Source organism: Canis aureus, chromosome 24 (genome assembly GCF_053574225.1).
Source record: "Canis aureus isolate CA01 chromosome 24, VMU_Caureus_v.1.0, whole genome shotgun sequence".
NCBI classification, from domain to species: Eukaryota; Metazoa; Chordata; class Mammalia; order Carnivora; family Canidae; genus Canis; species Canis aureus.
In genome coordinates, this window is record NC_135634.1 from 43,110,731 (window position 1) to 43,122,373 (window position 11,643).

At 47.1% G+C, this 11,643-nt stretch overlaps 1 protein-coding gene across 1 annotated transcript in view; it reads right to left on the reverse strand.

Moving 5' to 3' along the window:
• DNER (delta/notch like EGF repeat containing) overlaps window positions 1-3,039 on the reverse strand; it is a 320,012-nt gene extending 316,973 nt beyond the window's left edge. Inside the window, exon 1 of the mRNA XM_077869106.1 lies at window positions 2,749-3,039. Coding sequence (XP_077725232.1) covers window positions 2,749-3,024 — 276 coding nt within the window. The 5' untranslated portion in view covers window positions 3,025-3,039. The remainder of the gene's footprint in view (window positions 1-2,748) is intronic.
• Between the last annotated feature and the right edge of the window lie 8,604 nt (window positions 3,040-11,643).

Consider the following 11,643-nt stretch of genomic DNA (forward strand, 5'->3'; position numbering starts at 1 on the left):
AAGAAAAAAAGAAAGAAAGAAAGAAAGAAAGAAAGAAAGAAAGAAAGAAAGAAAGAAAGAAAGAAAGAAAGAAAGAAAGAAGAAAGAAAGAAAGAAAGAAACGAGAAAATAAAAGAGAAAAGAAAAGAAAAGAAAGAAAAGAAAAGAAAGGAAAAGAAAAGAAAAGAAAAGAAAAGAAAAAAGAAAAGAAAAAGGAAAAGAAAGAAAAGGAAAGAAAAGGAAAAAAAGGAAAGGAAAGAGAAAAAAGAAAGAAAAAACTTCCAAGTTTGGTTCCATTGTTTCCATTGCTCACATTATTGTCTTTGCGATGGGGGAGGGGTGACGCTCTGTGTAAAGGCTTCTCTTCACCAACCGGCAATTCCATCCCCAGTGTATCCAGCGAGCATGGAGCAGGCGGTTCTAGCTCAGTACGCCGCGTCTGTAAGGGCTAACCTCCCTTGCCCTGATCTGTGATTGAGAACGCGTAAGGGGTTTTTCCCTCCCCTCTGTTTATCTTCTCTCTTGAGATTGCCTTCTTTCTCCCCTCTCACTCCTAGAAAATGAGAGTGGGGAGATTGCCTTCTTCCCCCCCCACCCCTGGAAAATGAGAGTGGGGAGACTGCCTTCTTTCTCACCCCCCACCCCCACCCCTAGAAAATGAGAGCCGAGTACTCCTGCAACATCATGAAAGATTTCATTGAAATTACTGGGATTCGATTTTCCAGGGGTTATAAAGCTCTGAATCATCTGAGTTAAGTTCTTCTGGGTAACCCAGCCAGATCGGGCTCCAATATGCTAAGCTTTCCTGTTAGAATCATACTTCCTTCAGCTCTCTCCCCAAGGAGGAACTCAGAACACTCGATACTGCTTCTCCTCAGGTGGGCAGCACTCCACAGCTCACACCGCCTGGAATGGGAGCTACACTAGAACCCCGAATCTGTTCTGAACCAGTTGGTTCTGCAATATTTAGGAATTAGTTTGTGAGTCTTTCCTAGATGAATTACATTCCATATCAAGCCACTACTTAGGACCAAAAAAAAATATTTATATTTCTCTGTTAGTCATCTAGGAAAAGTGCAGAGGTTTTTCCCTTACTTGAAGATTGCTTATAATTTTCGAGTCACACACACACACACACACACACACACACACACACATCTCAGAGTTGGGTTAAATTCCCAATGCCCAGCCTTTCTTTCCCTTTATTTAAGCTGAAGAACACACTAACCTACCTCTTTCTGTCCATCGCTACTATACTCTGAGTCTGAATCGACTATGTCTTTCAAGGATGGAACTCAGGCATGCAGATATAACAGCAGTTTGATAAAAAGCATTCCTGCAACTCACTTCTTCAGGAAAAATCATACAAATCATCAATCAACAGGGGAAATTAGTAAGCAAGATTTTGTCCTAATGGTTAGAAAGGCTTCAACAGCAAATTCCCCAAAGAGTCATCATGCCCCAAATCCACTCCGGATGTTGGTATCACACACACACTCATCATCATCATCATCATCATCATCATCATCATCCCCTTTGAGGAAATTCAAGCTTATTGGAACCAGTTAACAAAGAAGGGCACAACACTGAAAAGGCAGATTCAGGTGGGCAATTTGCTACTAAAGAAAAATAGGAAACAGAGCAAAAAATCCTGGCTGTCAAGGTCAAGCTTCTCAAACCCATTTAGCTCCATTAAAAAAAAAAAAAATTAAAGCTTATCTCATCTCATCTCATCTCTTCTGTGGCCCTTCTTCTCCCGCAGAAAGAAGAGTCCATTTGGGCATTCTCAAAGTAACTCTTGGGGCATTTTATAAAATTCTTATGAAACAAACTCCTCCACTCCCAATGTAGGAAAGAAAGCATTTGATCCCAGTTATGTTCCCATTCACCCGGTTTTATTTAATAATTCCAGAGAAATCCCTTATTTGCCCCCCCCCCCCGCCCTGGAATAGAGACTTGAGGATTTTCGCCCCCGAACACACAACAATACTGAATCGCCTGTTGGAAAATGTTCACGTTAGTAGGTTAAGAGGCTGCACGGGGCGTCAGCGGGCTTGTAATCCAGCCTCATTCGGTACGTTCTGCCAAATTCTCTTGTAAACCCCAAATCCCCGGACGGGGACGGCCGCGGGCCACCCGCACCCCTCGCGCCCGCCCCCCGCCCCCCGCCCGGGATGGGGCCGAGCGCGCGCCGAGGGGCGTCCAGCCCGGGGCGCCCCGGGTGCCCTCGAACGCCCCCGACTGTGGCATCGCCGCGTCCGGAGCCCGCAAAGGGCTGGTCGCAGGCCGCGCAAGGGCAGCTGCCCTCTCGGCCTCCGGCTGCCGCGCCGGGACGCCCAGGGCCGGAGGGGGGGCCCCCAGAGCGTCCGGCCGCCCGGCACGGAGCCCATCACCCTCCGCGCCCGCGGGGTCCAGCCGGCCCCTCCGAGCCGCCCGGGCCAGCAGGGACCCCCGGCTCTGGCGGAGCGCGGCTCGGCCCGGGCCGGGAGGGGCGCGCCGCTCGGTGGCCAGTGGCCGTGGGTGGCGGCCAGGCCCGGGAGCCGCGCGCCCGAGAGCCCCAGGCTGGCACGGCCGGAGACCCGGGCTGGGCAGGGCAGGGGCACGTGCAAGGTCGGCCCGGCCAGACGCCCCCGGTCCCCGGCGGAGGAGAGGCCGGTGTCAAGCTCGCGGGAGCCCCGCGCGGGGCAGCGCGCAGCGGCGGGCGGACCGGGGCTGCGGGTCCCCGCCGGCGCCCCGCCCCGCCCCGCGCCGCCGGGTCCGCTCACTCACCTGGCAGTTGGCGCCGGAGACGCCGGCCGGGCAGGTGCAGCGGTAGCCGGGCTCGCCGGCAGCGGCGGGGGACTGCGGGCCGGGCGCGGGGCGCGGGGTGCACACGCCCCCGTTCCGGCAGGGCTGCGCGGCGCACGGCCCGGGCGCGGGCAGGGGCGCGGCGGGCACCGGGCTGGCCAGGCAGCCTCCGCGGGGCGCCGCGCCGAGCAGCAGCAGCAGCAGGGCCGACGCGGGCAGCAGCTGCGCGCCGGGCGCCGGGGCGCGGCGGGGCGGCATGGCCGACCGAGTGGGCGCGGGCGCGGGAGCCGGAGCCGGAGCCGGAGCCGGAGCAGGAGCAGGAGCTGGAGCTGGGGCGGCGGCGGCGCGAGCGGCGGTGGCGGCGGCGGCGAGGGCTGCTCCGCGGGGCCGGGCGCCTCCTGCAGCTGCGGGGCTCCGCGGTTCCCGGGGCAACGGCGGGCGGGGCCTGGGGGCGGGGCCTGGGGGCGGGGCCTGGGGGCGGGGCTCGGGCGGGCGCGGAGAGGGGCGGGCGGGGGCGGAGAGGGGCGGGCGGACCCTTCCCCCGCGGGAGTTGGGGCGCGCAGGCCGGGGGTGCGGCCGGACCCCGAGGGCGCGGCGGCGGGGCTGGGCGCTGCTCGGGAAGCAGAGGGGGTGGCGGGGTCCGCGGCGGCGCGGGGAGGACCTGGCGGGGCCCCCGGGGCCGAGCGGCCGAGCGGAGGGCGGGGCGGCCCCTTGGCGCAGAATCGGTGGACCCGCCGCGGGGCCCGGCCTCACCTCGCTGCCCCCGCCGCGCCCCGCGCCCCCGCCGCGCCCCCGCCGCCCGCGAGCCCCGGAGCCCCCGAGCCCCCGAGCCCCTCCAGCCGCTCCGCGGGGCCTGCCGGGAGATGCCGGGGCGGGGGCTCGGCCGGCCCCGGCCCCTGTCCTTGGTGCTGACCGCGGAGCCTCCCGGCCCGAGGGCGGAGCCCGCCTGCCGCTCAGGAACGTCTGAGCAGCACGTCTCTTCCAGCAGCTGGAAGAGAGCTCGCGAGCAGGGTCCAACCCGGTGGTGGAGCCGACGAGGAAACTGAGGCCCAGACAGGCTGGACTGGAACCCAGTGGGTCCCTTGACTCCCGGCCCAGAACGCCGGCAGCCTCCTGGAAGCTCGAGCAGCTCGGAAGCGCGGGTTCACCGAGGCCCCGCCAGGATCCAGCAGGAGCATCCGCCGAGCCCTCCTGGGAGAAGGGGGGGCTCTTCCAAACGTCCCGCTTGGGCCGGCTCACGCGGGCACAGCCACCGAGGTCAATGTCCTCTGCGTAAACGCAACCGGCTTTGTCTCCACCACCTGACCTTTCACAACCTCTAGATAGACTCCCGGCTACTTGCTACCTTGTTTTTTGCAAGGCAGCCTCATGAGAAAAGAAAATGCGACTCTCGTGCATTGGCAGTTGGAAAAAAAAGGGGGGGGGGGGTTAAAATTTTTTTAGGACACACAAAAATAGTTTTATAAAAGCTGGGCGAATCAAGTAGAGACTCCACATGAACCCGTGCTCAGCGGTGCCACAGATGAGCAGCCAGGAGCTGCTAAAAGTATCCAGTGAACACAGGAGGCAAACTGCAGAACCTCTCCCAGTCCTGCACAGACAGACACGGGGGCAAATGTCAGGGAGTTTGTGCTTAGAAAGGTGCCAAGAAATAAAGAAATAAAAGGAAAGAAAGAAAGGAAAGAAAAGAAAGAAAGAAAGAGAAGAAAGAAAGAAAGGAAAGAAAAGGGATCCCTGGGTGGCGCAGCGGTTTGGCGCCTGCCTTTGGCTCAGGGCGCGATCCTGGAGACCCGGGATCGAATCCCATGTCAGGCTCCCGGTGCATGGAGCCTGCTTCTCTCTCTGCCTGTGTCTCTGCCTCTCTCTCTCTCCCTCTGAGTGTGACTATCGTAAATAAATAAATTTAAAAAAAAAAAAGAAAGAAAGAAAAAGAAAGAAAGAAAGGTGCCTACAATTCATGTGGTCATTGCAGGAAATCGCTAACACCCAGATGGAGCTGCATGCAGCAGGGGGAATTCATACCTCCAAGTGGATCAAACAGTTACTACATTTTCCCTCACACCCGCAGTCTTTTATCTGAGACTTCGTTTTTAGAAAAAAAATAAAAAAATAAAAATAGAATCTTAATTTTTATGCCACGCCAGCACCCTCTGCTGGTAACTAGTCTCACCGTTCAGGTGTTTCTTCCACTTTTCTGTGCCCCTGGAATGTGTATTCATTCCTGAAACTAACTTCTTTTATTTTAAATCCTGAAAAAATGGCACTGGTGCTACTCACTCCCTTCCACCAACACACACACTCAAATGAAGTGTAGGGAAGCTTGTAAGCTAATTAAAAATCACACTTTGGTTTCCTGTATTTTTACCTAATCAACCTCTTTCTGTGTGAATTTTGTATCATTTTGAAATATGGAAGAACTAATACTGGCTTTTTTTTTCCCCCAGATGCTAATTTCTGAATTTTCCAGATAATGTTTAGCCTTTGTAAAAATATTCTGGCTTTAACTTTTAGGGACGCCTGGGTGGCTCAGTAGTTAAGCATCTGCCTTTGCCTTAGGGCATGATCCCAGGATCTGGGATCCAGTCCCGCTTTGGGCTCCCTGTGTGGAGCCTGTCTCTCCCTCTGCCCATGTCTCTACGTCTCTCTCTCTATGTCTCTCATAAATAAATAAATAAATCTTTTTAAAAATCTTTAAAAAGCTCATTATGGCAGAGACAATACAAAACCATTTCACTTTTCTCCGATCTAAAAAGAAAGACTAAATCTCCCAACCCCCTTGCTGATAGGTGGAGCCATGTGATTAGTTCTGGACAATAGAACATAGTGCTTTGGGCCCTGGCCCCAAAACATCCACACACTAAATGTCATGCAAGTATTTACTATTATTATTGCTATAGTCATTCTTGAAAAAGTGACTCTTTTATTCTGAACGCTGACTTGGTACTTGGTTGATAGCTTCCAACCATCTGCAAGACCCCCAAATATCAAACTAAAGAGTCCCATTAATATGTTACCTTGCTTTATTAAAAGAACAGTATATAAATACTGTTGGTCCTATATTTAAATAAAAGCTAAAAAACCAATTATCATTGGGTTCATATTATTCCAAACTTACAGGACATCAAATCTTCACCCTAATGCATCTCATTTCCTTTCTTGATAGAGACCCAACATTAACAAATTGAGGCTAAAATATAAAGATAATGTGTCTTGATTTCTTTAAAGAATGTGATAGAATTCCTCATAACCACCTTATGAAGAAAGTAGACTTGAAACCGTTAAACAAGTATAATCTGAACATACTAGTCAGTAGCTCTCTACGAGGCTAGAGGAAGCTTTTAGGTAAATGCCATAGAATATCAAAATTTGGTAGTTAATACAATTCATTCCAGAATCAGGATGTCAAATTATCTCAACCAGGAAAAATGCTGAGCTAAAATAAGTGAAATGGAGTGTTGGGTAAATGATGGTACATTTAGCCTTACTGCTATTTGCCAATATTTCTGTCTCTCCTTCTTCTAAGAACTTCTCTGTAGGACTGTATTTTCCTGCCCTCTTGAAGTTAGGTGTGATCATACAACTTGCCTTGATCAATGAAATATGAAGGGAAGTAGCATGTACCACTTACAGGTGGAAGCCTTTAAAATCCAGGGCATGACTCATGAGCATGGTGACCAGCAAGACTCAAGAGATGGAGGCTCCTCCAGCCTGTGTCCCTGAGGAATGGGAACCTGCAATAGGCATATGGTATAAGACATAAATCATTGTAGTTTTTAACCACTGAGAATCAGCGACGTTAAACCACTCCAGGTCACGTGCTAGTAAGTGGCAAGGCAAGACTAATTATCTCCAATGAGCCATGCAAAAGGACCAGCTATCTCAAATGGGCTATTCCTGAGAAACAGAAGACTGGCTCTAACTGGGATTCCAAGGTCTCTGGATGTGAAGGAACAGAAAAATTTCAAGAAACAATTTGGTCGATTTTTTTCATGGATCTACTCCAGAGCCATAACTCAACTGCATTATACTGTAGGACGTTATAAAAAATGTTACAAACCAATGCAAATGTAATTGTCTTGGTTTTTTGCATTTTGTCACAGGTGAAAAACATGCTCCCACACAAAGCCCAGGTTCATAGGCCTTTGGGAACTGCTGGCCTCAATGAGAGCAACACTTCTCTTTATGATGAGGTTCTCATACCCTATGACCTCCAGAGTACCCTGTGGGAATGCCGGTCTGGATGCATCATAGTGTGAGGATCCATACACTTAGAATCTGATAGAACAAATTGCAGAGTTTACCTGGCATGATGTCCCAGGATCAGAACTAAGACCCAAACTGGACCATTTACATGGTATGATAAATCACCTTCAGCTTACCTGGAGTTCCACAGGTACTAACATATGCATCTATCAATGATTTCACACACTCACCTTCTCCCCTAAAGCATTTAAGTTTTCTGCAGTCATTGGCAGATCCCTACACCTCTCTCTGCAATGCTGTTATTGCTGCCTCTTCTCACTTTCAGTTACTCTTTAAAGATATAAAGGAACATTCCTGCCCCTCTGCCGGGGGTGTGCCTGGATGCTAGATTGAAGCCAGAGTGAGCTTGGAAAAAAAGTCAGCCACGCAAACTAAAGAGAAGGAACATTGCTACATCACCTGACAATTTTCTGCCATGAGATCAGCACAAACAGCCTACCATGACCAGAACAGTTATATCAGGAGCCATGATGACTCAATCTTTATCACCTTCAGATGCCACATAATATGGAGATAGAAATCTCTAAGTTGGAGAAGGTCATCAAAAGAATCTAATGGCTGGTTGACCTGCAAGTCGGTTACCTGGACAATTAGAGTTGCCTGTCTTGGGAATGTACATTTCGCCCACTGTTCCCATAGCCAGAGCTATTCAAGGACATAGCCTTGAGAGAATAAGGTGCTGCTGAGACCATCTGGACTACATATGTAATTGAACCCAGCTGAGGTCTCCATATAAACCTTTAAGATTCTGGTGGCCAGGTGTGATCTACTCATCTTGCGGTCACCCGAGACCGACTTTGTATGTACGTTCTCTTGCTTTTAAAATTGCCTCCTACCAATCTGGAGTGGCCTGCCTCTTCCTTCAGTTTCTCCTTGTCCTCTGTGTATGGGATCCAGTTTCAGATTTCACCTGGGAAGCTCCCAAGGTTGCAAACCAAAATCCTAATTGATAGAGATCCTGAGAAAATTAAATGGGATGATAGTGGTAATGTGTGAAATATGTGCAAAGTCCCAGGCACTAATATATGTATTTTTTTTACATATTATCTCATTTAATCCTAACCCCAGACCATGAGGCAAAAACTTCGAACTGGTACCCAATTAAAAGAAGACAAAATTGAGGTGCAATGAGATTAACTAAATGGTACGCAAGTAGAGTGGCAGGACTTGAGCAAAGAGAGGAGCCCGGTTGCAGAGTCTGTACTTTGAACCTCTTCTCTTCATCTGCTATATGAGTCTCCAACAGTGCAGAGTCTGATGCTTAGTAGAGAATACACATTATATACATGTAATACATACACGATATATGCATCATATCTTTTTAAATTTTTTTATAAATTTATTTTTTATTGGTGTTCAATTTGCCAACATATAGAATAACACCCAGTGCTCATCCCATCAAGTGCCCCCCTCAGTTATCATATCTAATGTATAGATGATGTCTGTTTCATGTATGTGATGTGTATCACCTATATGTGTGATGTCTCCTGTGTCTGCTATATGTGTATAATGTATGTATCGTGTACATGCATGAATGAATATATGGTACGATGCATAATGCCTAGTGGATTTTGGCTTATTATCAGGGGAGGCACTTGAAGGATTGATTGATTGCTCGCTTGCTTACTTTGTAAGGTGCACTCCTATGACTTGCAGAATTACAGGATGTGAAAATTGGGATGGGACTCAGCATCTTTTCTGAGGAGGAAGATGAGGCACTGAGGAAGTGAATCACTACTCTCCGCTGGGCAGCAGTAGAACCAGAAGGAGACCTCCATCCTCTGAATTCCACAGCTTATGCTCTTTCCACCTCCCCACACTGCCTATTCTCTACTCCCAATACCTCCCACATAAAGGGCAATCAAATCAAAATGCAGCATAAAAATACAAATTCTAAGTCATGGGAGTTTTACTGGTCTTTGAAGAGTCTTCACAAAGAATAAATATGATTTGCATACATTCCTGCCACAAGCACCAGAACTATTATTTCTTTAATTAGCAGTATCCTTTTAAAATTAGTTACTTAAGGGTTTTAACATTTATGAAATCTGGATTATCATTGAACAGGTCCTAAATGCTGTCTTTAAGATAGATTCACATTTACTTTCCTCCCCCTAGACTTGCTCTCATTTGAATTAAACTACTGTTCTAGCAGCTGTTTAAAACAGTTCTGAATTCTTTTACATCATCACTTAATATTGATTTTATCTAGGACAAGTTTAAATGAGAAGCCTTGAATAAAAAGACAGAAAGGAAGGATATCTTCCCTACATAAATATTTCATAAAGCATAATATGGAGATAGAAATCTCTAAGTTGGAGAAGGTCATCAAAGAATCTAATGGCTGGTTGACCTGCAAGTCGGGTTACCTGGACAATTAGAGTTGCCTGTCTTAAAACTACCACCAAATGGAAATCAGATATTTTCACACAGCCTCCTGAGAACAGGAGAATTATGTTAAACTTAATAATTGTTTTTTATTTCCAACATTTGGGTATTATGAAGAATGCATCATACTGGAATATAGGAGTGTTTTCAAGAAGGAATCCACATCAACTAGCTTAAAAATAAGGAGGTTCAATTCCATGCCTCTCTTTTGCTCTTGAATTCACACAGGGACACAGGGACCTTGAAACATACCATGAAAAGACTCTAGTCCTTGGGTTTTCCAGTGGCAATGGAAATACTTGCATTGGTTTTTGCCAACATGAAAAATATATCTAGTTTTTATTTCCATATGGAAGATGCTTCCATTAATGGCTTAAACAAATTAGGATTTTAGTCTCTCACATAAAAGAAATCTGGAAGTTTTTGGTCCAGAGCTGATAAAAGTTTGCCTGATGACTCACACAATTACCAACAGAAAAACTTCCTGTCTGCAGTTTGGAATATCCAAGCTGAATTATCATCAATTCTGCCTATGATGGGACATCTGTTGTTTTCTCCACTAGTATCTGTCTTTCTTTAGGCAACTGAGACCAACTTTTGCTTTGGAGGAACCAACTCTTAGCTCATGTACTCCCAGGGAGACTGACCCTGAGAAAACATAGGCAAAAAGCTTTTTGATATTGACCTTGGCCATCACTTCTTGATGTGACACCAAAGGCACAGGAAACAAAAACATAAATAAACAAGTAGAATTACATCAAACAAAAGAGCAAAGAAAACAGTCAACAATGAAAGAGGAACTTATGGAATGGGAGAAAATATCTGCAGGCCCTATTATATCTGAGAAAGGGTTATTATCCAAAATACAGCTCAATAACCAAAAAATAAAATAACTCAATTTAAAAATGGGCAAAGGAACTGGACAGTTCTCCAAAGAAGACATACATATAGCCAACTGATATATATAAAAAGGTGATCAACATCACTAATCATCAAGAAAATGGAATTCAACTACAATGAAATTAAGAAAAAAAAAAAAAAAGAATGAACATGAGGTGGGGGAGGGAGGGAAGGCAAACCATAAAACAGACTCCAAACTAGAGAGAATAAACTTAAGGTTGCTGGAGGGGAGGTGGGCAGGGAGGAGGGTTTAATGGGTGATGGGGATTAAGGAGGGTACTTGTGATGAGCACAGGGTGTTGTTTGTAAGTGATGAAGTGCTAAATTTGCTAAATTCTACCCCTGAAACTAATATTACACTGTATGCTAATTAACTGGAATTTAAATAAAAAATTGAACCTAAAAAAAAAGAGATACCGTACCACACCAATTAGGATGTTTTCTAATTTAAGAAACACCCAAGAGAAGCACCTGGGTGGCTCAGTGGTTGAGTGGCTGCCTTCTGCTCAGGTCATGAACTCAGGGTCCTGGGATGAGTCCCACATCGGGCTCCCCGCAGGGAGCCTGCTTCTCCCTCTGCCTATGTCTCTGCTTCTCTCTCTGTGTGTGTCTCTCATGAATAAGTAAATAAATAAATCTTTAAAAAATAATTTAAAAACACCCAAGACATAAAACAAAAAAAAAAAAAACAAACAAAAGATAACAAGAGTTAGCAAGGATGCAGAGGAAAGGATATCCTTGTATACTATTGGTGGGAATGCAAACTGGTGCAATTTGGAAAGCAGTATGGAGGTTCTTCAAAAAATTAAAGTAGAATTACCACATGACACAGCAATCCTTTTTCTGGGTTTATATGCAAAGTAATTGAAATCAAAATATGGAAGAGGTATTAGTACTCTACTGCTCATTACAGCACTATTCAAATAGCCAAGATGGGGGAAACAACCTAAATGTCCATCAGTGAAAGCTGGATAAAGAAACTGTGGTGTAGGGGGACACCTGGGTGACTCAGTGGTTGAGTATCTGTCTGCCTTCAGGGCATGATCCCAGTCCATGGATGGAGACCCACATTGGGCTCCCTACGAGGAGCCTGCTTCTCCCTCTGTCTATGTCTCTGCCTCTCTCTGTGTTGCTCATGAATAAATAAATAAAATCTTGAAAGAAAGAAAAGAAAGAAGAAAGAAAGAAAGAAAGAAAGAAAGAAAGAAAGAAAGAAAGAAAGAAAGAAAGAAAAGAAAGAAAGAAAGAAAGAAACTGGTATATACATACAATGGAGTATTATTCGTTCCTTAAATGGAAGGAAATTTTGCCATTTGAGACAGTGTG